Source organism: Aotus nancymaae, unplaced genomic scaffold, assembly GCF_030222135.1.
Source record: "Aotus nancymaae isolate 86718 unplaced genomic scaffold, 86718_ANA_hifiasm-v0.15.2.pri h1tg000033l, whole genome shotgun sequence".
Lineage (NCBI taxonomy): Eukaryota > Metazoa > Chordata > Mammalia > Primates > Aotidae > Aotus > Aotus nancymaae.
In genome coordinates this window covers 52,604,952-52,628,641 of record NW_026988447.1, presented here as the reverse complement: position 1 = coordinate 52,628,641, position 23,690 = coordinate 52,604,952, and the positions used below count along the sequence as shown (strand labels likewise).

Below are 23,690 nucleotides of genomic sequence, written 5' to 3'. Positions count from 1 at the left end.
AGCTCCCTTTAACAACAATTCAGAAGTTTAAAAAAAAGTCAGTTGGTGTGTACTTGTCTAGCTATATAGAAAGTGGAAATGGTTAGTAAAATATTTAATGTAATCATATTTCAAAGTTAGAATGGACTCTAGAGATTAATCACTATACACTATGAAAAATGACTTCTAGAAAGTTAAAGTGAGCTGTTGACAAAGTCAGAATACACTGATATTTTGTATAACTAATACAACCTTTTAAAAACAAAAATATATGAAGGAGATTTTTTAAATTGCATTTTAGGTTTTGGGGTACATATGAAGAACATGCAAGATTGTTGCATAGGTGCACACGTGGCAGTGTGATTTGCTGCCTTCCTCCCCTTCACCTATATGTGGCATTTCTCCCCATGCTATCCTTCCCCAACCTCCCACCCCCCGCTATCCCTCCCCTATTTCCCCCCAACAGACCCCAGTGTGTAGTGCTCCCCTCCCTGTGTCCATGTGTTCCCATTGTTCAACACCCACCTATGAGTGAGAACATGCGGTGTTTGACTTTGTGTTCCTGTGTCAGTTTGCTGAGAATGATGGCTTCCAGGTTCATCCATGTCCCTACAAAGGACGCGAACTCATCGTTCTTGATGGCTGCATAATATTCCATGGTGTATATGTGCCACATTTTCTGAGGGAGTTTTTTTGCATTCTGAAAATAACAAGCATTTGCGTATTAAAATATAATCAATATCAAAACACCTCTACTTCTGGCAAGTTTTAGCAAGGTAAAGAGCTTGAAACAGCTCTGAAACTTTTTAATTTTGGTTTTTTTTTTGACTCTACATAGAGAGAGTCATGTCTATGACAACCTTCCACTCTCCTGCCATCTCCCCCAAAAGAAACAACCTAGCAATGCTCAAAGTGACAAATCCAGCCTTTGTTTCACCAGATTATTTCAATCTGGCACTGGCATTACCGCTAGCTTGGTCTGATTATAGTTAATCCACTGCCTACAACATGACAAATGTTTTTGGTCCAAGTTGAATGGCAAAGTCATTTCAAACAGGAAAAGCAGTTGTCAGCTGTCGTTGTTGTGGTACCAACATGTATCATGTCAGGACAGCCAAACAAAGAAGAGGATGATTCAGAATGCTGACCCGAGTACACTGAACCTTGTTAACTCTGGTGGGTTTTCTGTAAGACTTGTTAATAGTGATAGAAAAAAGGAATCAGACCACAAACCCCATATTATATTGGTTCCCTTTGACTGTATACACTTATCAACTAATATCAAGTGCAATTATAAAACTGAATTATAATTTCTAGTTTCCCTATAAATGACACATTTCTCCTTAAAAAATCTCAACTTATTTAAGTTTTCCTTAAACATTTCTCCTCTAGTTTGTTAAGCTTGTTTAGTAGAAACAATACCACTTACAATACTTAAATTCTATGAGTGTTATAGCTGTTGGAGTCACTCATTCAAAAAAACAAACAAATAAACAAAAACCAACACCTTAAATTCTCTTGAATGGTGTGCTTACCATTCATCATCTCTTTTATGGGAGATACTGCTCTTTCTTCTCTTTGGGGTGAGTGATGCATGATGTTTTCTATAATAGGCAGAATACTGTAGACTATTATATACACTTAGGGATGTGTGCTCCACATGGCCTATACTGATCCTTCTGACTACAAGCTAGCCCAGTAATTCTGCATAGGTACACCGCATAGACAAGAATAAACATTTTCTCCACTTTATTTTAGATGGCTCACTTTTTTTTTGGTACTTAAATTTTTTTTTTTTTTGATTCTTTTCCTTGATTTTTTTTTTTTGGGCTGGGTTCCTGATTTTTTTTTTTTTAATGATGAATTATTTCTACTTTACAAAATTGATGTGAGAAATGAAAGTAAAACATGATGCTTTCTTTATTAGTAAAGCATGTCATGAGCCAATAGGCTTATGCTGTAATTTCTCCTTGAAAAGAACTGAGTTTATGGTCTTTACTTCACATCCCAGCTGTTCGAGAATTGCTAAATCCACAGGGAGTTGCATGAGTTATGTAATTGGCATGAATTATTTGAGTTTGAGGAAACACAATTACCACATAATGTTAGCCAGTGCTGGATGAATCTAAATTCAAGGACTCAGGGTTGCAGAGGTCTGTGGGACTGTGATGTTTTCTTTGTTGAGTGCAGTTGTAAATTTATTTCTTCTTTTTATAGCTGGTAAGTAAAAAATACATAATTCTTCAGCATTTTGCCTCATTACTGTCTAGCAGAGACATGCTATGAGGAGAGACTACTTAAACAAAAGATGAAGTAAATAAACAGGCTTAGGAAATGTTAAACTAATAATATTTAGGCCTTATAACACATTCAGACCCTTCCATTCTCTTTCACCTCTTTTTCTTCCACTAAAAACAGTATGAGGAGGTACAAACAACATTTCTTGCCAAATAGATTTGCTCTTTCACAGTGGGAGAAAGGGAAAGAGCTTTCTTTATGTAGTTTGCTGCTCTGAGATTTCCTTTCCTCTTCCCTCAAGATGAGCCTTGAAACTTGGTCCCTCAGTCTTTGAAGCACCAGATTCTAGAATAAAATTAAATAGTATTCAAGAGCATGTTGTGGCTCTGCTACTTCAACCTACACGAGAGGCCACTTACAATTATCAGATATTTGGGCGGTAGAATATTACATGGCCTTCAAGCAATGCATTATGAAGTAGATTCGTTTTCCTACATAATTCCCAATGCAATAACTCTGAAGAATAAAGTTTGTAGCAGGAATTAATGATATACATTTCTATTGGCTCTGCAATGTTAGGCACCTATCCAAAGACTGTTTAATCCTTCTCAGAACTCCTTTTCATTTACAGTAGAAAAGTGCTGTACTGTGCAGGCCAAGGGAAACTGTGTTCCAAAGAATAACTAATCATCTATCTTTCTGAGTTTTTTTTTATGTTCCAGGTGTAAAGTTACTGTTCCAGATATTTTCCTATGTAATATCATTTACTTTTTACCACAACACTGGATTTGGTGTTTTTAACTCTATTTAACAGATGAGATTTATTGAGACTCAGAGGTTATGTGACTTGCCTCATGCCACATAACTAACCAGTAGTAGATCCTGTTCTTAAATTAATATCCATGACCCCTCATCTTTTGTTTTTTTCTTCCTTCCCATGCTCCATTTGTGTCCCAGTGAGTACATTATAGAATTTGTTTATCTGCTTAAAATAAAATCTGCAAAATTAATATTCTTGTGCTATTTTTTATTCCATACATGTCAGGTTATCAATTTTTTTATTGGAGACAGGGTGACAATATAATTTATTTTTTCAAAGCTATCTCAGAGGAATAAAATGTATTAGCATCCATGGTTACGAGGATAATTTGTATTCCAAAAAGACATAAAAATATAGAGATGGGCTAGGTAAGTTTTGATGATAAAAGTGGGTGGGTGGGAATTGGGGTGGGAGAAATATTTAGCACCTGATGATCCTGGAAGGGCTGATTCAGATGGGATGTGGGAGTTCTAGGTGGCTCTGGGCCAGTGAAACAGTTCTGGATTCTAGGGGGAGGGAAGGGATGGAAATGGAAAAGGCCATTACACAAATGCTATCTATACAAACATTGAATTGGCATTATGTGCGAGAAAAGGGGAAATAGCCCTGGCATGGCGGGAACGTTTGCCCTTGGAATTAACTACCTTTATTAATCTTGGGTAAGTCCTTTGGGCAAGCAGCCCCAGCTGTTTCATTGGTAAACTATAAATATATCTACTTTATAGTGCTGTTGTGAGGATTAGAAGGAAGTAAGCGTCTGCATGTGTGTGTGTGTGCATGTACATAATGTCTTGCTTATTACAGAAACTCAACGAATGATAGCTTCTATAATTATCAAGGATCATAACAATTACCCAACTCAGAATTTTGAAGAATTTTGAAATAAAGTGTTTGAAAGCTCTTTATGAATATAAAGTACTTTACAAAGATATGGACTTGCTATGAATGCTGACATTGTCCTATTTACCAGCTCTAGATCTTGGATGCACTGCTATTAGAAAATAGCAGTGCTTCATATTCACATAGTCAAAGCTGTAAAGATTCAGAATCAATATGACTGATATGCATGCTATGGGTATTGAAGTGAAACTTGAAGCATAATTATTCTTTTTGTTCTTGTTATTAGTTTATCCTTTCTGAATCCTGAGCTCATAGGATATGGGATATTAGTTTGATGTCTGCAAAACCAACTGGACTCCACATATTTTACTTCTTAAGCTGTTGCTTTTAGGATGGTCTTTAGGATGTGGAGTGAATAAATCTTCATGCATTTGTACATTTTTAAAATATATTTTTTACAAGTCCATTATAGCAGATAATATATCCTCAAAATGGTTATTTCAACTACATTTCAGATAAATAGTTTTTTTTTTTTTTTTTGAGACAGAGTCTCACTGTCACCAGGCTGGAGTTCAGTGGCATGATTTTGACTCACTGCAACCTCCACCTCCTGGGTTCAAGCGATTCTCCTGCCTCAGCCTCCCGAGTAGCTGGGACTACAGGCACGCATCACCATGCCCAGCTAATTTTTGTATTTTTAGTAGAGAAGGGGTCTCACCATTTTGGCTAAGATGGTCTCGATCTCTTGATCCACCTGCCTCGGCCTCCCAAAGTGCTGGGATTACAGGCATGAGCCACTGTGCCTGGTCGATAAATAGTTTTTTTAAAAGTTGTTGTGTTATCTTAAGAACTCATTCTGATATTCTAGCACCAATCTTATAAACAATCTTGGGAATGTTAACTTCAATTTTCTCAGATATAAAATGAAGATACTACTACTTCATATGGTTATTGACTAGATTAATATGATAAAGCATATAAGATATTTGGGAAAGTGTATAAAGTACACATAATAATGTGTTACTAAATCTACAACTTTCCATTATCATCAACTCTTATATAGAACAGCAACATAATCAGCATTCATTTGTAAAGTATCTTCATAATTTAAATTTTGAATGTTTTAAAAGTATAAAAATAATATATATGTATGTATACTACATATATATACTGTATACATATATATGTAACACTAAATACAAAAATTTTATGTTAATCGATAATTTTAATTTAGTTCCTTATGAGGAACTAAACGTTTCTTTGCGTGTGCTGTAGAATGTTCCACAATTTCCTAAAAGCTGGGCCTAGAAAACATGGTAAAATGCAAATACTCAAAGATCCTTGAATTCATGTCATTTTTTACTAGAAGCATGATGTTCTTTTGTATTGTCACCCCCAGAACTCACTGCCCCAATTTTTCCACCATCCCTTGGCTATTTCAGCTTTGTTTTACAGGAGCAGAAACAAGAGGGAAGTTTGTTATATTTTAACTATGATTTCTTTGAGTCACATCAATAAAACATGATTTAGAACAGCAGAGTTCATACATATGACAGGGTTGCAAGATCTGAAAGCCAGATTTAATGTACAATATTGCTGTTTTTCGCCCAGTCTTTGACTATAACTAATAAGTGGTAAAATTCCCAGTAATTTGCCAAATGCCTGACAGAGTTAATGAACTGGTGACATCAAGATGCTGGTGTATTAGACACATTTTGTGCAGAAATTTTGTAAGGCCTCTCCCAGTGGAGATGCTTAGAGATAAAGCATCAATGTGCTGGTAAGTGGCCTAAGGGTAATTTAGTTATCCCAAATAGTGTTAAACATATTTTCTTAATGGAAAATTCTTAATGGAAACTTTTACTGTGATAAGCATTGAACCACTTAGAATTTTTGCTCTCATATTCCATTTGTCTGAAAAATACAGATGGCACCAAAAAACCAGACATATTAGCCTAATACCATAGTGTATGACATCAATATAGTACTTAGGGAGAACTTGATACACTCATCGTAAAGCTTTTTAATCGTTCCTTTCATAGACTTGAGTAGGTAAGCCTATTTTCAATTTAAAAGAAAAAATAATCATTCAAATCAGGATTTGCAGAACGAATTTTCATTCATTAGTGACCATCAGGATTACTTTCCCCATGAATTTTACAATCTTTTGGGTGCTGAATACCATGGATTTCTCCTCAGAGTAGCAGAAACTTATCATTGTCTATTCTCTGAGGAATTAAATAGATTTTTTAATGCTCTATTGAAGTCACAATGTTGGTATTATGTTCAGATAGCCCCAGAGCTAGCAGATGCTGGCACTTCTGTATTTTTTCTGATGAGTGATACAATCATGCCAAGAACCCAAAGGAACACTTTTAATTCATAAGCAACTTTATTGCATAGTTTGGTTACTTTGAAAGTTGGCCTAACATCCCACAAAATCTGTCCCCAAACTAGAGAGTTTATTTTCCTGAGTATTTATAAATTCCAAAATCAAAATAAGAACAAAAGCAGCTCAAAAATAGTTTTCTTGGTTGACAGTAATGTCAGACAACTGGTCAACTCTGAGAGTATGTGTCAAAGCGAGAGCATTCAAACTGTCTGTGATTCAGCGTTTCTGCACTGTGGACTCTACATTGCCTCAATTGTGTTGCATTTGTGAGTCAAACTCATTTTGTCTCAGCAAGCTGCATAATGAAAGCGTTTGTTCTCATTCTCTCACCACCCGCCACCCTACTGCTTCAGTTCCAGGCCACCATGCCCAAAGTCTCTGACAGAGAAAAAGGAGTTCACTTTAGAAGACTTGGAAGGGTCAGCAGGATTGCTGGACTTGGAGCAAAGCTCTGACTTAATTCATGTCCATTGGTTATTTAGAGAGAGCTTAGCTGTTTGTACTTTGTTTTCCAGCCACAGGAGGAAGGAGCTACAGTATATATCTTCAAGAGCTGTTTCTTTCGCCATTTGTGATATAGACTATGGGCTGTAGGTTCTCTTTAGGGCATAGCTGTTTATTCATTAGGGGCAAATTCTCAAGTATAAACATGAATTACTCCTACATTCAGTCTGTTGTTAAGCCCTTTGCTTTATTTAAGTAAGTAACAATTCTGAGACGTAAAATCTGTGCACTGGAAACCAAATACAAACCATTTTTACCAGAAGAAAAAGAGAAGGAAGAAAAAAAGGATTGAGGAAGGTAGCATAAAACTTCTCAGCTTATTGAGATTTCCTTTTCCTTGTAGAAAGGACAGATAAATATGCGAGTGCTGGTAATGCTTTTCTCAAGTAGAGAAAGACACCTTTGAGGTCTCATTCAGGACCTCGGATGCTAAGGAATGAGGTTAAAGAGCTTTTGGTCAAGTTTTTACTGCTACTATGTGGCTGGTTCAGATAAACACGGTAAATGCTAGGTTCACACTGCCTGTTCTTTTTGCTGTCATTTCTGCTGTCACCAACCTGAGACCTTCGGGGCTTCTCCCTTTATTCAGCCTTGGAACCATGGCCACAGCCACTTACTTACCTGCTCCTTCCAATGAATCACCACCCTCATAGTTAAGCTGTTCTTTAACCAAACCACTTAGCTCCCAGTGTGAGGATGCTCAACATATGAACTACGTACAGATATGCCGATTAAAGTGAAGCCTCTGTATTAAAGGGAATGATAACTCCTCAATCATGAATTATTTTCTTCCATTTTCCTTGTCCTGTGCACTCTCTCCTCTGCTTCTTTTCCAGCTGGTAATCTGACAAGTCATATTTCTCTTACAGCCAAGGTTAGAGAAGCTGTCTCTGAGGTGCTCTGATAATTAGTCACTGAGGAAGTGGCCAATTCTTTAAATTTTCATTCAGGCAAAACTAAAACCGTGCCTTTCTCCAAACACCTTGTATAGCTATAGCTTCTGGTCCCCCATGACGAAAGTTGTTTCTCTTTCCTGGGTTCTCCTGGGAGCCTGTGGTTCTTTGACTTAGTCTACCAATATTCCCTTTCTTTGTTCAATACCTCTTGTTCATGTCTTCATCCTTGTTACTTTTTTCATTTTCTCCTTCTCCACAATAGGAGTTCAAATGGAAAACATCATCTGTCTCAAGCAGACAAGGTTATAAAGAAAAGCAACCAATTTTCTTTAACCTCAGGATCAGCCTCTTTATTTTTCACGTTTCATAAGAGTATAAGAGGATTGCTGATCAGAAATTAGTTGGCCATTAAAATTTCCTCATCTGTGAAAATGAAGGGATTAAAACAGATAATCTCTTAAGGATCCTTTTAGCCCTAAAAATATCCATGCACTGATGATGTTCTGTCTTCTTATCGGGGAGGCCAGATGGATGCTCAGCTCTCCATGCTGTGCATCTGCTTGGTCAGTGGCTTGAACATCTGTTTGGGACCCGTAATACCGAGGCATTGCAATTCCCCTTCCTCACCGTTTCAGCTATCAGCAACTGAATGCCTCTCCAGAAGGTGTCAGCACTCTTGTCTGCAGAAGAGCTTTTTATTCCCATTATTTCCAAGAATAAGCAGAACTAGTTTCCTGCATATTTCCTTTTTGAGGCTGGGAAATCTGTTTTGTGGTAGTGAAGAAAATATGCATATTCGTCTTAAATATCTCAAAAAAAGATTTACTATCAAATCACTATTTATGGAACATAAATCAAAATATAAATCAAAAAGGAGAGAAGATATTTTGACATTTTATCAAAGGAGAAGCCAACCATCTTTCTTTTCTTAATAGACTTTATATTGTAGAACATTTGTATGTTTATAGAAAAATTGAGCAAATAGTACAGAGTTCTGGGATTATCCTCTCCCCTCAGTTTCTTCTATTATTAACATTTTATATTAGCATGGTATATTTATTATAGTTAATAACAAATTATTATTAAAGTTTTGTGTTATTATTAAGTAAAGTTCATAGTTTATTTAGATTTTTGAAGTTTTTAACCAAGTGCCTCTTTTCTCTTCTAGCATACCATATTACATATCGTCATGTTTTCTTAGTGTCCTCTCGACTATAACAGCTTAATAGGCTTTCTTTGTTTTTTACCCTCTTAGCAATTTTGAGGAGTACTGGTTAAGTACATTGCGGGATATCACTTTACTGAAATTTGTCTGATGATTTTCTCATAATTAGACTGGGTTACATGTGTTGATCACAGAATAAAGTGCCATTTTCATCACCTCATATCAAGAGTAGCACTGTGAACCTGCAGTGCTGTTGATGTGAACTCTGGTCACTTGGCTGACATAGCGTTTACAAGATTTCTCCACTGAAGCCAACCATTTTTAAACGAGTGTTGACTATTCTTTCAAATAAAATTCTAGATTCCATATTTGGAAATTAATTTGAAAATTAATTCAAGGAAAATACCTTGAAAATAATAAAAACAAATGAAACATCCCATTTTCTTCTTTCTCCTATCTAATGAACATAGACCTAAATAACTAAGCTCATGACTTACTCAGCCCTTTTTCCAAGTAAAAGAACTTTTTTTTTTGTAGTTGACACACCAGGAGATAAGAGGAGGAAGCAGAGGATGGCATTTTTCTCTGGGATGTGTCAGCTCCATGAAGAAATTGCTGCCCTGCAGACACTGGTCCACGACTGTCAGTTCAGATATCTCATTCTGGCTGAGAGACATTAAAAGAAATGACCACCAAGGAGGGGATTTTCAGCATTTCTAACACCTTACTTAGGGAAGGGAAAGACATTGCCTATCCCTTATGTGCTATTTTCTAGCTCAACTCTATCCAGGTTGATGGCGGCTGTGAAGCCTTTCCTGTGGGTGTAGTCTCATTGTTTTTATTTAAAAATGAGTGAAAGCAATAGTACAAAGGCTTGAATATTTTTATGCATATTTTAATAGTAGTGAAAGCTAGGAAAATAACTTCTTTAACAACATACAGATGTGACCTTTGTAATTAGGATTCCAAACACCACATATTGGAGTTCAGAAAAAATGAGTTCTCTTTCAGTTAAACTGATTGCTGAAATTTGTGTATTTACATATTTTCTTAGTGACATCCAAAATAATTTTAAACTATTAATAATTTTCTCATGTTGTTAGTTGTTATTTACATTATTACTAAGATGAATGTGTGCATACAACGTCTTCTTTTTTCTCACTCTGGCCCCATAAAAATACCATTGTCTTAGCCATTAGCATAGATGAGAGAATCTTTAATAAGGTTTTCTTTTTAGAATTGGGTACAACCTAGGTACCTAATAGAGTGAACCATTTTATTAATACTAAAACTAAATTATAAGTAGTATGAGAATTATATTACTTCTACATTTCTAATATCCATCACATCTTCAGTTTCAATGCTAGTGTCTTAGTTTCCATCTTCATTTTCTCTGCTTTTCATCAATCCATTAATAACCTTGTAGCCAGAGCAAGTTTTCTAAATATCAAACTTAATGATGTCCTTTGTCCATATCTGCACACCATGATGTCTCTGGATTGTTGTCATTAGTTTTCCATCCTGCATCCCCTATACGATTATAAGATCTGTGAGTGCAGGAACAGTGTCTCATTCACCTTTGAACAACCCCCTGCACACTGTAGACTCAAAAACCACAGGCTGAATGAATGAATGAATGATATAGCTATTTTGGGGGGTCATCTCTCTGTATAGACTAAAATTTTGATGTCGTTTTTGTCCTACTGGCCACATTTCATTAGGCTCTTAAAAAAGTCTTTTGTGGAAATTTTCAAATATGGGCCAAAGTAAGAAGAGTAATATAAGGAATCTTATGTATCCAGTTAGCTTCAAAATTTATCATCATTTTGCTAATTTTGTTCCATCTCTCTCCCACCCCACATTTTTTTTTTTGTTTCGTCTTGTTGGAGTATTTTAAAGTGAACAGCAGATATCGTGTCATTTTACCTGCAAATATTTTATTATGCCTCTAGCTAGTAAGACATTAAAAAAAACCATATCCACCATGCCATTATTATACCTTTTTAAGATAATTTAATATCAAATATCTAATATCCATATTTCCTTCATTATCTCAAACCTGCCTTTTAAAAAAATTGGTTTGTTCAAATTAGGATCCAAACATGGTCTGTATATTGCTTTTGTTGTGATGAAACATTATTTAACCTTCACATATGGGGGGTGTGATTTATATCAAAGATGGTCAGTGATGATCTGCATAGAGAATGTATTTCCTGATAGACACTGGGGACTTTGAAAGTGGGGGATGGGGAGCAGGAGGAGAGGGTTAACATTTATCTATTGGGTACAATGTTCACTATTTGGGTGATGGACACACTAGAAGCCCAAACCTCACCATGCATCTATGTAACAAACCTGCACATGTACCCCCAAATCTATCATTTAAAAAAGAATGTCTTTCCACTTATCTTTCTCTCTATTCTGCCTAGACATTAAATAACATAAATGGATTTAGACGTTTACATGATGGAGTATTTTGGCTCACTCATTTATTCATTCAATATTTATTGAGTGCCTACTTCATACTACTTCAGGCACTGCTTTAGGTGCAAGAGATTCACCATTAAAAAACAATCTCTCCCTCGTGGAGCTTACATTCTAGTGGCTGGAGTCCCTTATATTAGTCCTAATCCTCTCTAGAGAGAAAAAAAAGAAGCTCACCGGTAAGCCGAGAGGATATTACTGATGCAAGTTTGGCGTTTGGGAGCTGGGATCTAATTATCAAGCCTTGTGGAATTTCCTAACTGTTTGTTCATTATTAGAGTATTGTTTCCACTGTGGCTATTCCTTTCTTCCCCATCCAAGCCAGCCTGCCCACTTGCTAGATGAATCTCCCTAAAGTTCCATTTTGATTATATAATTCCCTTACTTAAAAATCCAAGGTACTACTCATCATCTATCAATAAAGATCGATAAATGCATAGCTTGACATTTAATACCTATAAAATCTAGCCCCAACCTACACTTTAAATTTTATCTTTCTGTTATGTTAACCCTACTCTGGACAATTGGTCTGTTTGTTGCCTCTTGAACTTACCTTGAGAAGTCCTGCTTTGTACATTTGCTTAAGCCATTATTAATCCAACTTACACTTTCCTTCAAGTTTTCCTCTTTCTGTCTTTCTCCTTCCCCCCATTTCCATTTCTATGCTGTCCTCTCAATTATGTCAAAACTCAGCTTAAGTTTCATCACCTCTGTGAACATTATCCTCCACCAAGCCCTTTAATGCCTGACCCACTGATATGCCATTTAGTTTACATTGCCTTGTTTTATAAAACCAATTATGGATAAGACCAAGGCTTTATGAAGCAGGAAAACCTAGATTTGGTTTCCTTTTATTTTTTTGAGATGGGGTCTTGCTGTGTCACCCAGGCTGGAGTGCAGTGCCATGATCACAGCTCACTGCAACCTCTACCTTCCAGTTTCAAGTGATTCTCCTGCCTCAGCCTCCCGAGTAGCTGGGGTTACAGGTGCCCGCCACCATGCCTGGCTAATTTTTGTATTTAGTAGAGATGGAGTTTCACCATGTTGGCCAGGCTGGACTCAAACTCCTGACCTCATGATCCACCTGCCTCAGCCTCCCAAAGTGCTTATAGGCATGAGCCACCATATTCAGCCGAGATTTGGTTTTCATACCTGCCATCAATTAGCAATATGGTGTTGGGCAAGAGCCTCTCTTTCCTTGTCTACAGAATGTTGATAATAGGAGGGTTTTCATGGAGTTGTTTTGAATACCAGTTGAGATAATGTATGTAGTCAATATAAGTCTTGGTACTTGGGAACACACTATAAGTTATGTTATTATTATTATTTCTTTTGGTTTAATTATGTCATCTCCAACTAGATGGAAGTCACCTATATAATGCCTTATACACTGTTAGCGCTGCATACCTTTTTGTAGGGAGTCATTTTTTTGGGAGGTATTAGAGTGACCACATTTAGCCCATGGGATTTCAACAATCATCTGTTCATTCAATTATTCAGATGTGGGTTTTTAGTAGTTGTGACTGGATAACTATAAGGTATAAATGGAAACATACATTCCCGAAAATGACCGGAATGTGAGGGAAAGCAACTGTATCTATTATTTAGTGTTTTAGTAGTTGTTAAAGTTAGGAGAAAAAAATATTAGGTTAAAATTAGTGAGTCTTCATCTTTATAGGAAGTTTTTAAATAAAGTTTAGGGAGGAAAGAGACATGGATAAACTGATGCTGAAATTATCTGTCTAGTTAATATTTTATTTGTTACAAATGGTTTTCAGTGTTGTTTCTTTGCAACCTTAAAGCAAAATCTCTGCCTTAAAAGAAGAAAAAGCCTGGGTGCAGTGGCCTGGCAGGTGGATCACAAGATCAGGAGTTCGAGACTAGCCTGACCAACATGATGAAACCTTGTCTCTACTAAAAATACAAAAATTAGCCTGGCGTGGTGTGGCATGCCTGTAATCCCAGCTACTCGGGAGGCTGAGGCAGGAGAATCGCTTGGACCAGGCAGGTGGAGGTTGCAGAGCTGAGATTGTGCACGGCACTCCAGCCTGGGTGAAAGAGCAAGATCCTGTCTCAAAAAAAAGAAAAAAAAAAAAAAAAGAAAGAGGAATTAAAAAAGGAGATGTAATGTATTTCACAATGGAAAGCTATTTAACAGCCAGAGGCCAGGAGAATCAAATTGAATTGTGAATCTGAAGGCAGCCAGGAAAGTGCATTTTAAACTGAGCTAAGCACAAGACACTGCATCATTAAGAGAGGAGAGTTACAGACTCGCAGTAAAGAGGAGAGCACTTAAATTGCTCTTGAGTTTCTTGGAGAAGAATAAACATGTATGCAAAAGCCCAGGAACTGGTTTTTCATTCTCAAAAGAAAATAATGTGTGTTCTGTCAGTGGAGCTGAGCATTCAAAGGCTCTACAGATCAGCCCAATGGGAGCTGGAAGCAAGGACTTGAAGAAGTAGCTTTTGTTTCGTTAGCAGCCTCTTGAAATTGGGACTAAAATTAAAAGTGGTTGAGTGCAGCCAGTTCTAAATGTCAGATGGAACACTTTGCTCAGCATGCGACGCACAACATTGATTTTTCTATGTTCTACATTGTTGTGTGAGATGTTGAATCAGGTTCCTGTTGGCACATTCACTAATATAAGAGCTGGAAAGCAACTTGGTCCACAATGAATATTCCGTGATGTTATTGTCTATATGCCTTGGACTTTAAGTGGGCCAGGTTTTTGTGAGCTTGTTTAATTCTTTTGATACCTGGAGGCTATGTTCTTCTCATTTCAATTTGATTGGCTTTGTTCATAGAAAGGTCTTATGGATGCTTAAATGTCCTTTCTAAATTTGTACTAAGGTACAGAGAAGATTGTTCACCACATGCAAAATGAACTATGTGAATTTTTTCGGAGAAGTATTATGCTAGCTCTCTGATAACTGTTGTTACATAGACAATTCCAAGCGAGTTAAAAAATGGTGGTTGTGATTTCAGTGTCTCAATACCTGTATATAATTTTAATAGCTCCTCTTAAGGTTTAGGTGAATGTGGACACCACATCTGTTGAAACTATAATCTTTTAATCTGGACATAGAGTAGATCAAGTAAGATAAGGGGAAGAAAGAGAAACTGTGACTATTCCTGGGAGTTCAGCCTCCTGGGAAACTGAAGAATGACATTTCCTTGACTCCATCTATAATAGCTCTAAATAGTTCACAAGTGAGAGAATGAAAACCCTCTGGACAAGAAAATCCAGGAATTGTTTCACATTGGGCTATGGTTTTCAAACTTTCAACTGCATCAAAATTATCTGGAAGGCTTGTTAGAACACATAGTATTGGGCAGCACTGTTGAGGAACGTTAAGCTTACCCTGCCCCCACGGCTCCCTTGTGGAGGATACTTTGTAATTAGTGGTAGGCGGGTAACAGCTGCCTACTTGATGGATTTTTAAGTGATATAGAACACCTGTGTATTAATAAGGATCACCTGTCTAAGAGCAACTAAATACGTAAATTAAAGTCTGCTGGGGCCTTCAGCCTGGAACGCCGTCAGCCTCTTAGCTCTCAGGCTGTTGGTTCTCCCGGGTAGATCCACTCTGTTGTTCTATCTGGATGTCTGCCTCTCAAATACCTTCAACCTGCCTGGGTGGGGGTCTCCTGACGGAGCTGGTTCTTGGTACCCCACTCCCAGTTTCTCATTTGGAAGGTGGAGGCGGCGGGGCGAGAATTTGCATCTCTAACAAGTTTCCAGGTGATGCTCTTTCTGCCGGTCTAGGAACCACTGGTATAAGGCAGTGATTTTTGCCTTATTTTCCTATACTTTAATATGCAGAGGGATCATCTTGGAGAGTTTGTAGAAAGTGTAGTCTTTAAAAATAATACTGAGGTGGGACTCAACACTGAGGTTTCTGAAAAAGCACCCTTAATGATTCTGCTATAATTGGTCCAGGGATCTTAAGCCATTGGATCATTTCTTACACTTAGTATTTGAGTCTCTCATGTTTTCATTACCATTCATAGGCTTGAATGTCAGTGAATGGCTGTTAGAGTTCCAGTATGCTTTGAAGAGTAAGAGAAAATAACATAGAAGCATGGCCATATGTTACTGGCTTAATGACACCAGAGGTAAAATAAAATCTCACGAAAGTATGATATATTGTGATACAGTATGTGAGCAGTTAGCATAAGCTGATGTAATATAACAAGACTTTGGCATTAAAAATTGTTCAGTTTCTTGATATTATGTAACATGTAAATAAACCAAATCTTTTGAAAGGAAGCAGCAAAAATGTAATAAAGAAGACTTTACAGATGGATATATCCTGGCTCCGGCATTTACAATGCTGGTCAAGTCATGTAAACTTCACCATGTTTAGTTTTTCTTACCTGTAAAGGAGACCTAGTAATTCTTATTTTACGACATGTCATGAAGGATAATTAGATACTATATATGAGATGGCTAGTGTAGCTTCTGATATATTGTAGATGTTTAACAAATGGCAGTTATGAAAGGAAGAAGAAGGAAAAGGCCACACTCATCTCTCGTTTCTTAGTTTTTGTCATTGACTGTTAGGTAGGGAATGCTTATCCAATTTAATACTCTTTGGTCAGCAACTTCAGTCAGTGCTTTTTCATGCATTTAGACAGACTCTGAAAATAAACATAATCTCAAGATTCTTATGAATCTACTTATGATTGGGTGGACATTCTCATATTTAAAAAAATCTATTTCTCTTACATATTAATAGGCTATTTTTAATCTTTTATTACATTCTGTTTTGCCTACTTTACTGAACTCTTGAAATGTTCAAATATTTTTGCTTTGCTCTTTTGCATTTATAATAGTAACTTTTTAAAATGAAGAATTATGTCAGCACCTGCTACGAGCTTATTTTGATTTGAAATATAGAAACTTTTTAATAATCAGTTGAAATGATTTCAAACTTCTAATATTTCCTCTTTTTTATTCTTTTAGGTAAGTAATGAAAAGAGACATGAAGAATTGATATTTCAGATGACCACCATGTTGCAAAAGGTACTTCTGGTATTTTAAATATTACTTTAAAGGAATCTTATAAAAAGACATGGAGGTTAGAATGTAACTAAGTACTATTATGGTAAAAACAATTTTTATGAAAACAGATTTAAAGATGTTATAGCATTAACAATTTTTTATTTATAAGAAATGTAATGTACAATAAACTTTTCTTTCTGTAGTTTAGGGAATTATTATCGGTATTAGTTGGGAATGAAAAGGTAAACAGATTGATTGTCTTTTCCTCAAGATATTCATTGCTGGGAAAAGGGAGGAGGAGGAAAGAAATTTGAATGTGATAGACATAATAAACACATTGGGATTTGTTCACCAGAGTCCTCTATTTTCCCTAAGAGCTTAAGGATTTGTTTTCTGTGATCAGAACATTATCTTCATAATTACTTATGAAATTGATTGCCATAAGATTGTCAATAAAGTGATTTGATTGTGAATAATTCAAATAGATTGCATCCATGTGGAGAATCCTCCAGATTCTACATTTAAATAAAGGGGAAGTAGGGAAGAAGGAATCATTTTACTTAAATGATAGAATGTAAAACTTCTTAGTCTATTTATATCACACACATGATTTGAGGGAACCCGCTTGTATTTTTAAGTCATGAATCTCATGTAGAAGAATTTGTTTCTTTTCTAGAAAGAATCTATGAAATATTGTGAAAATCATCTTATTTGGTTACAGAGGAAACAATTACATGGTGAACTATTATATTAGTTGTATGATACCATTAACATTGACAATCATGCAAAGATCCATGGTGTTTCAGATGCAATAAATCATATATGATCCCTTTGTACTAGATTAATAATTTAATCCAAGAACAGAAGATATGTGAGAATACTAAAAGAGGAGAAATCAACTTTTTAATAAAATTGCAATTTTTAAAATATTTCTCATTTTGCTTAGAAATTTCCTCAAGGCCTTACAAAATTCAGGTCATATACTATTAAAGATAAGATAAAAGGAGTGGGGAATATACCAAAAAGTTTATCCTCTTTGAGTGATAATTATTTAACATAAATTTTCTATACTTTGTGGCTATTCTTTTGAATGTTAAATGAGAATTAGACAATTTTATTAATGTTGATAATGATATGGCATTAATCAGTTTGGGCTATTTTCTTTTTCTTTTTGTTTTGTTTTTTGAGACAGGGTCTCCCTCTGTCCACCCAGGTTGGAGTGCAGTGGCACAATCATGGCTCACTGCAGACTCCACCTCCTAGGCTCAAGTGAGCCTCCCACCACAGCCTGCTGAGAGCTGGAAGGACAGGCATGCACCACTGTGCCCGGCTAATTTTTAAATTTTTTGTAGAGATGGGTTCTGACTATGTTGCCAGGCTGATCTTGAGCTTCTGAGCTCAAATGATCTGCCCATCTCAGCCTCCCACAGTGCTGGGATTATAGGCATGAGTTACTGTGCCCGGCCAGTTTGGGCTATTTTTAGAAGGGTGGATATTACTCTGCTTTATTATATAATTAGTATTATATAAATACATTCCAATACATTTTGCTTCCTTTGAGGTGCCAGTGAAACTTCTAGGTATAAAAAGCTACGTGGAAGTTGGATAGATGCATCTTAGAAGCTCAGAGGAAAGATCAGAGATTATAGTATGATAAAGGAGAACCAATTCCAGTTCTGGACAAAGAAGGGAAGAATGATGATTTGGTAGTGAGTGTCAAATGTTGCTGACGGGTCAACGAAGATGAACACATCAGCAAACCAACTGGAGTTTTACATGTAAATGTACTCAGTAACTTTGGCAAGGGAAGTTTTGGTTGAGAAACGGGGGCAGAAACCAGGCCAGAGTGGTTTGAGGAGTAAATAAGGGAATGGAGTTAGCAAAAAAGATAGCTCTTTGAGAATTTTGTCAGGAAATAAAAGTGCAGAGAGTCCAGCGTCTGGATAGGGAAGTTGGGATGAGACAAAGTCTTGAACATGTTTATTTTAATGGGAACAGTGAAGAAGGAGAGAGACTGAAGGTATGGGTTTCTGAAAAGGAAGGACGTGATGGAGGAGGTGGTCTAGGAATAGAGATTACCCATAGCTAGTGGGAAGGACGACACGCACATCAAGACAGCTAAGGCAGTCTCTGTAGGACACATACAGATACGGATAGCTTTGTAGATTTGGTAGGGAAAATTGAAGGAAGTATCAAGAAAAATTTGTTTTCTCTGTGAAAAAGATGTGGCCAGAGTTGTTAGTGAGGATTTGAGGAAAAGAGCAAGGATTGAAATATTGTTTGTGGAGAAAGAGAGAGAAAGAAAGAGAGGTCAATATTAGACTAGGTAAGTATTAATGACTGAGAATTTGTAGTATCTTCAAATTCCTAAAATTTATGTGTGTTATGTACATGAGTATTACTTTCTAAAAATCAGAAATCAGGTATAATCTGTTTTGAGGGAAGGTCTAAGAAAGATTCGACTCTTCTCTTCTTAGGTCCTCAGTTTTGGTGTGTGTGCCCTAATGACAGCATTTTCATGGCAAAATTTAGGAACACTTTTTGACCTTGAAGAAAGGATTACTTTAACACTCCAAAATGTATGTCCTGTTTGCCATGACTGAAGAGAGCCTGCTGTCCTTACCCAGGTGTCCTTGGGCTGGCACATTCTTTCTGCTCTGCTAAGCATTCTCTGGGCAGTAGATTTAGACTGAAAGTGTTAAACAGGCCCTGAAGATGGAAGACTTCAGTTTGCTGACTTTGAATTATAAGAAGGTTAATATGTCCATTTCACTAGAAACTCTAAATTTCTGCTTCCTATTTGACTTTTGGGAGTGTTTACTTGAGAGCATAGGGATCTTTATAAGACTGAAGGAATCTTTTAGTTCAGGTACTTAAAATTTTTCTTTTTAGCTGCAAAGCCATTTTGAAAAAAAAAATCTGGCGTTAACAAAGAGAACTATTCTGATTGCAGTGGACATGGGGGAACACACCCACTCATCCCTTTTCTTTCCCCTCCTCTTCATCCCACATTCAGGAAGTTCCCCTGAGACATCCTCATTGAATCTGGTGGCTCCACGGAACATTGTTTGAAAAGAACAATTCTAGGTGATCACAGCTATATTGCATTTCATCAAAATATGTAGTTCTTAAGATAAATTAACTGTGGTTTGAGGATAATGTTTTTCTTTACAATTAAAATAGGTTAGAATCTACTTTAACCTAAAGCATAAATTCTTATCATTGATAATTTTAGTGATATAGATACTAATTTTACCAAAAAAGATCAAAAAAACCCACGACTGAATATATTACAAATCTGGGATTTGAAAAGCCAAGCACTCCTTTTACTTAATTTTGCTGATCAGGATTACCAAAGTTCATAAATGTGGAACCCTTCACTAAGCTCATGAGTAGAACTGTTCTTCATTATCCTCGAAGGACAGACATACGACTGTGGCAGGGAGGATTAACTGCCTTGGTCTTGCGCAGCCATGAAGGCATGTAGTATGAGTTACCAATGTTGCTTTTCCATTAGGGCATGACTTTTTCTAGGGCTGAAAACATCCATAAAGTTGGAATTGAAGTTTTTAAGAAAAACCACACTTTTATGTTGGAAAGTAGATCCTGATAAGGTAGAAAAGCCAGTACAAGAAATGGTTAAAAGAGGGCTAAATTGGAGTATGAAGAACTTGGTAACAGAGTTATAAAGACAAATTAAAGAGGACAGTTTAACTTGAGTTGCTGTTAAAAGTCATAGCAGTGCAATGAGGCGGATATTATAAACTTGGTTTTGTATTTGATGAAATGGAGGCTCATACAGGTTAAGTAGCTTGTCAAACGCATACAACAAATCACCAGCAAATGTGGCAGAGCCAAAATTCAGATCCAGATCATTTTATTTTAAGGCCAAAATGGGCTGGTAAAGTCAGACCCAACAAACAGACAGCTAGGATAAGACATAGTTAAGACTGGGAAGCAAGTTCAAAACTGTGAGAGACATAGCAAGAAAAGGGCTGGTCTTCAAAATCAAAAGTGCTTCTCAAGTCAAATACCTCCAATGGCTCTCTGAGAAAAAAGTGGCTGTGAGAGTCCAGTGAAAGTTTCTGTCTTTAGAAGCTGCTTCCTCTTCAGTCACTTCCTCACAATCTTCCCTCTAAATACCATAATGACTATAGTACTGTCTCTGCGGGACTTGGGCCTCTGTACCTATGCCACCAAAAGCTGTTAATATTGAGGTTGGATGGGAAGGTCTCTGGCTAGCTGAGGACTCCCGGTGGTGTCCTGACTTTGGAAGTCTGGCTTATTGATTGGGGTTGGGGGGCCTTGTCATTTCAAAATTCATTTACTACTGAAGGTGAAGCAGCTCAGTCTGGCCTGCGTCCCTGCCATCTTCTATTCTGTTGTATATCCCTGAATCACCCATTAAGATCTGTATCTATCGGCACATGAAATCTTGTTCTAGTTATACAGAAGCAAGTCACAAAAGGAAATGAAAATAATTAAAATGGTTAAATACGAAATCATATGGACCAGATATAAAATTTTGTCTCAAGTTTTTAAAAGTTGTTTTCAAGGCCTAGGAGGACCACTGGGATAACTGGAAGAAAATAGTGAAGGCTAAACTTTTTAGATACTGGGGAATAGAATACTTTCATTAACATGATTATTGATAAGTGTACATTTCTGTTTGCATGTGATGCCAAAAATCTTTTGTATACTTCAGTGGTGTTAATTTCCCATCTGCTTGTGTAAATTAGGTGTAATCTTTGAGCCATTTCCTGAAGTGATGGAAAAGTTACCCTTTGTTCTGGTCAATAATTGTAACATAATTTGCTTAAATTTAGATATCTGAAGCTTTGTATTTTCTGGAATTCTTTTTCCTGAAGAATATATAAAATTGGGAGTAATGATAGAGTTAGGTTTGTTCATTGTAATCCATTTATTAAGTGTTTCTAATGATCAAATCAAATGGGAGCTTTCTAGTCTCTGTCTCATCTAAATTTAATAGATAGATTATCCTTATATTACTGTTAACTGTACTTTATATGCAGTTCTTGTGACCAGAGAAAATAATTATCTTTTGTTTCCTACTATTTTTTTTGTTTTGTTATGTTTTGTTTTGGGCTAAAATGGTTCATAATCTACATTAAAACTTTTTTCTGTCCTTGTATGAAAAAAGATGAAAATGAAAATAAATGGAAGTACCATGGATTTTTCTGAAAGAATTTTGGGGAAAAAGTATTCATTCTATGATGAGTGTTTCTGTACCCTACCTGGAACCAAATAAGGATTTTGTGGTCAGTCTGTGTATAGCAGAGACTGTGTAGAAGGTATTGATATCTGATAAAAGTGAACAAAGTTCTAATGAGTTCATTCATTATTTGCTTTTTTCAAAGCAAATATTTTTTTTCTTCCTTTCCCACAATTTCTCCATTTAATTCATACACATTAATTGTAATTCTAGAAATGCTAGTAATTCTTTATTATAGTTACTGTGATGGTCATAGAATTAATTAAGGGTACAACAGTACCGTTTGTATCAATTATTATCAACCTTATTCTTTAGTGTTTAAAATTTTGCAAACAAACAAATAATAGAATAAGCATATTTTTCTTGGGCAAATGGTACAGACTTTTTTTTCCACAAACTTATATGAATCACAGTGCTCTCCAATGTCTGCGTTTACATGCTTAAAGGCAAAACATCTAAAGAAACAGGATCTTAGCCAAATCAGTGAAGTAAATCTGAAAATACTGATCTCACAGAAAGGATCATGCCGTCCTCAGCATGAATCTGGCCCTCTTCATTTCGCTTTCATCAGCTGGGGCTGTTCAGTGGTGCAAAGAAAATACTGTAAAATGCTTACTGCTTTTAGAAGTGCTTTCGAGTTCTTTAAATAATGGTAAGGGTTGCAAATCTTATAGGAAGGACCTATCACAGAAAAGCTTTATTCAGTTGCACAGGGAATGGTGAACTCCAGTTACTGAGAGCTGCTCTAAAGAGAAATACTTATAAAAAAGGGGTACTGAAGTATTCATTATTGTAAAACTTAAACAGAACAGTTGTGTGTTTCATTGCACATCTAAACCTAATATCTGTAAAGGGGGTCTATGGCAGCCAGCAGAGGAGAAAGTGCGATTCTGCAGACGGATAAAAGGAACTGGGAATTCTCCAGCAAAATGGGTTGCACTTGGCAGATCTGCAGATATGCATATTTCTGCTCAGTACAATCAGGAAAACACAGAGACTTCCAGAGGAACTAATTATCTTTTGTCTTTTTTTACCTTAGAAAGAGAATAATATTTGGAAGACAACTATTAAGAGATGTTAAAGGCAATGTTTAAAAAATGTTGAAAGAGAATTCTATGTTTAGCCTTCTTTTAAAAAGTTTTTAATACCCATTTTTGCTCCCAAAATAATTTATCATAATTTGCAGAAGCTCAAACCATTTGGTTTATAATTTGAAGACTTTTATTATTTGCCATTTTCTTTCTTTCTTTTTTTTGTAATAAAGAGATGATATATCTCACTACATTGCCCAAGCTGGACTTGAACTTCTGGGCTCAAGAGATCCTCCCTCTTCAGCCTGTCGAATAGCTGGGACTACAGGTGCATGCCACCACACCTGGCTGCCATTATCAATCTATTTTTAAACAAACTCTGTTGCTATGTTTTTCCTTATTATGTTGTCATTGACACTAGGGAGAAGTGAAAGTTGCTCTATATGATATATTTTGTCAGGTCATTCAGATAAAAAAAAGAAAAAAGATATGTACCTCAAATATTTAGAGAGTTATTTGAGTTAGCTAGAAAAATAGTTTAAGTTTTTAAAATGAGTTAGCTAAAAGTACATCTATTTGATTATTGTGCTAATAATTATGTCTTCTTTGTTGTTAAAAAATGATGTGGCACTTTAGGGACAAGAAGTGCAGTTCAAAACAAATTTTCCCCTTTCTGATGAATATTTTTTAAGTGACAAAGATTGGATAAAAGGAGAAACCAGTTATGTGGGCCAGTTGTTTCCAGACATTCTTATTTGCTATGAAAAGATGACCAAACCCTGATATCCTGATAAAACTGACTGCTTTAGAAACCATTTATTCCCTTCTTCAAAATCTCCAAGCAAAATTTCACTCGTATAATATCGAATTTAAGAAAAACTACCTAGTTGCCATTTTTTGAGTGGGATAAGGGGCAGTATATATTATGATTTTCCCATAGTTCCCATTTTCTCCCATAAAAAGTATTTTTCTTTTAAGTGGGGAATCCCAAAATAAAAATATATATTCCTAGATAAGTAAATGTGGAAAATATCACACAATTATGAGAGCTGGATAGAAGATAGCCCATACTATGGTTTCTAGAAGACCAAACTTGTGAGCAG

General features: G+C 36.2%; 1 protein-coding gene across 22 annotated transcripts in view; it reads left to right on the top strand.

Annotated features, from left to right (window-relative positions):
• The window catches only part of ANK2 (ankyrin 2), a 678,679-nt gene that overhangs the window by 172,836 nt on the left and 482,153 nt on the right, over positions 1 to 23,690 (top strand). For 21 of the 22 annotated variants that reach the window (XM_064383979.1, XM_064383978.1, XM_064383974.1 and 18 more), the window contains exon 2: positions 16,285 to 16,344. The exons of the other annotated variant lie outside the window; for it this stretch is intronic. In XM_064383979.1, coding sequence (XP_064240049.1) covers positions 16,324 to 16,344 — 21 coding nt within the window. In that variant the 5' untranslated portion in view covers positions 16,285 to 16,323. The remainder of the gene's footprint in view (positions 1 to 16,284; positions 16,345 to 23,690) is intronic. 22 annotated transcript variants of the gene reach the window in all.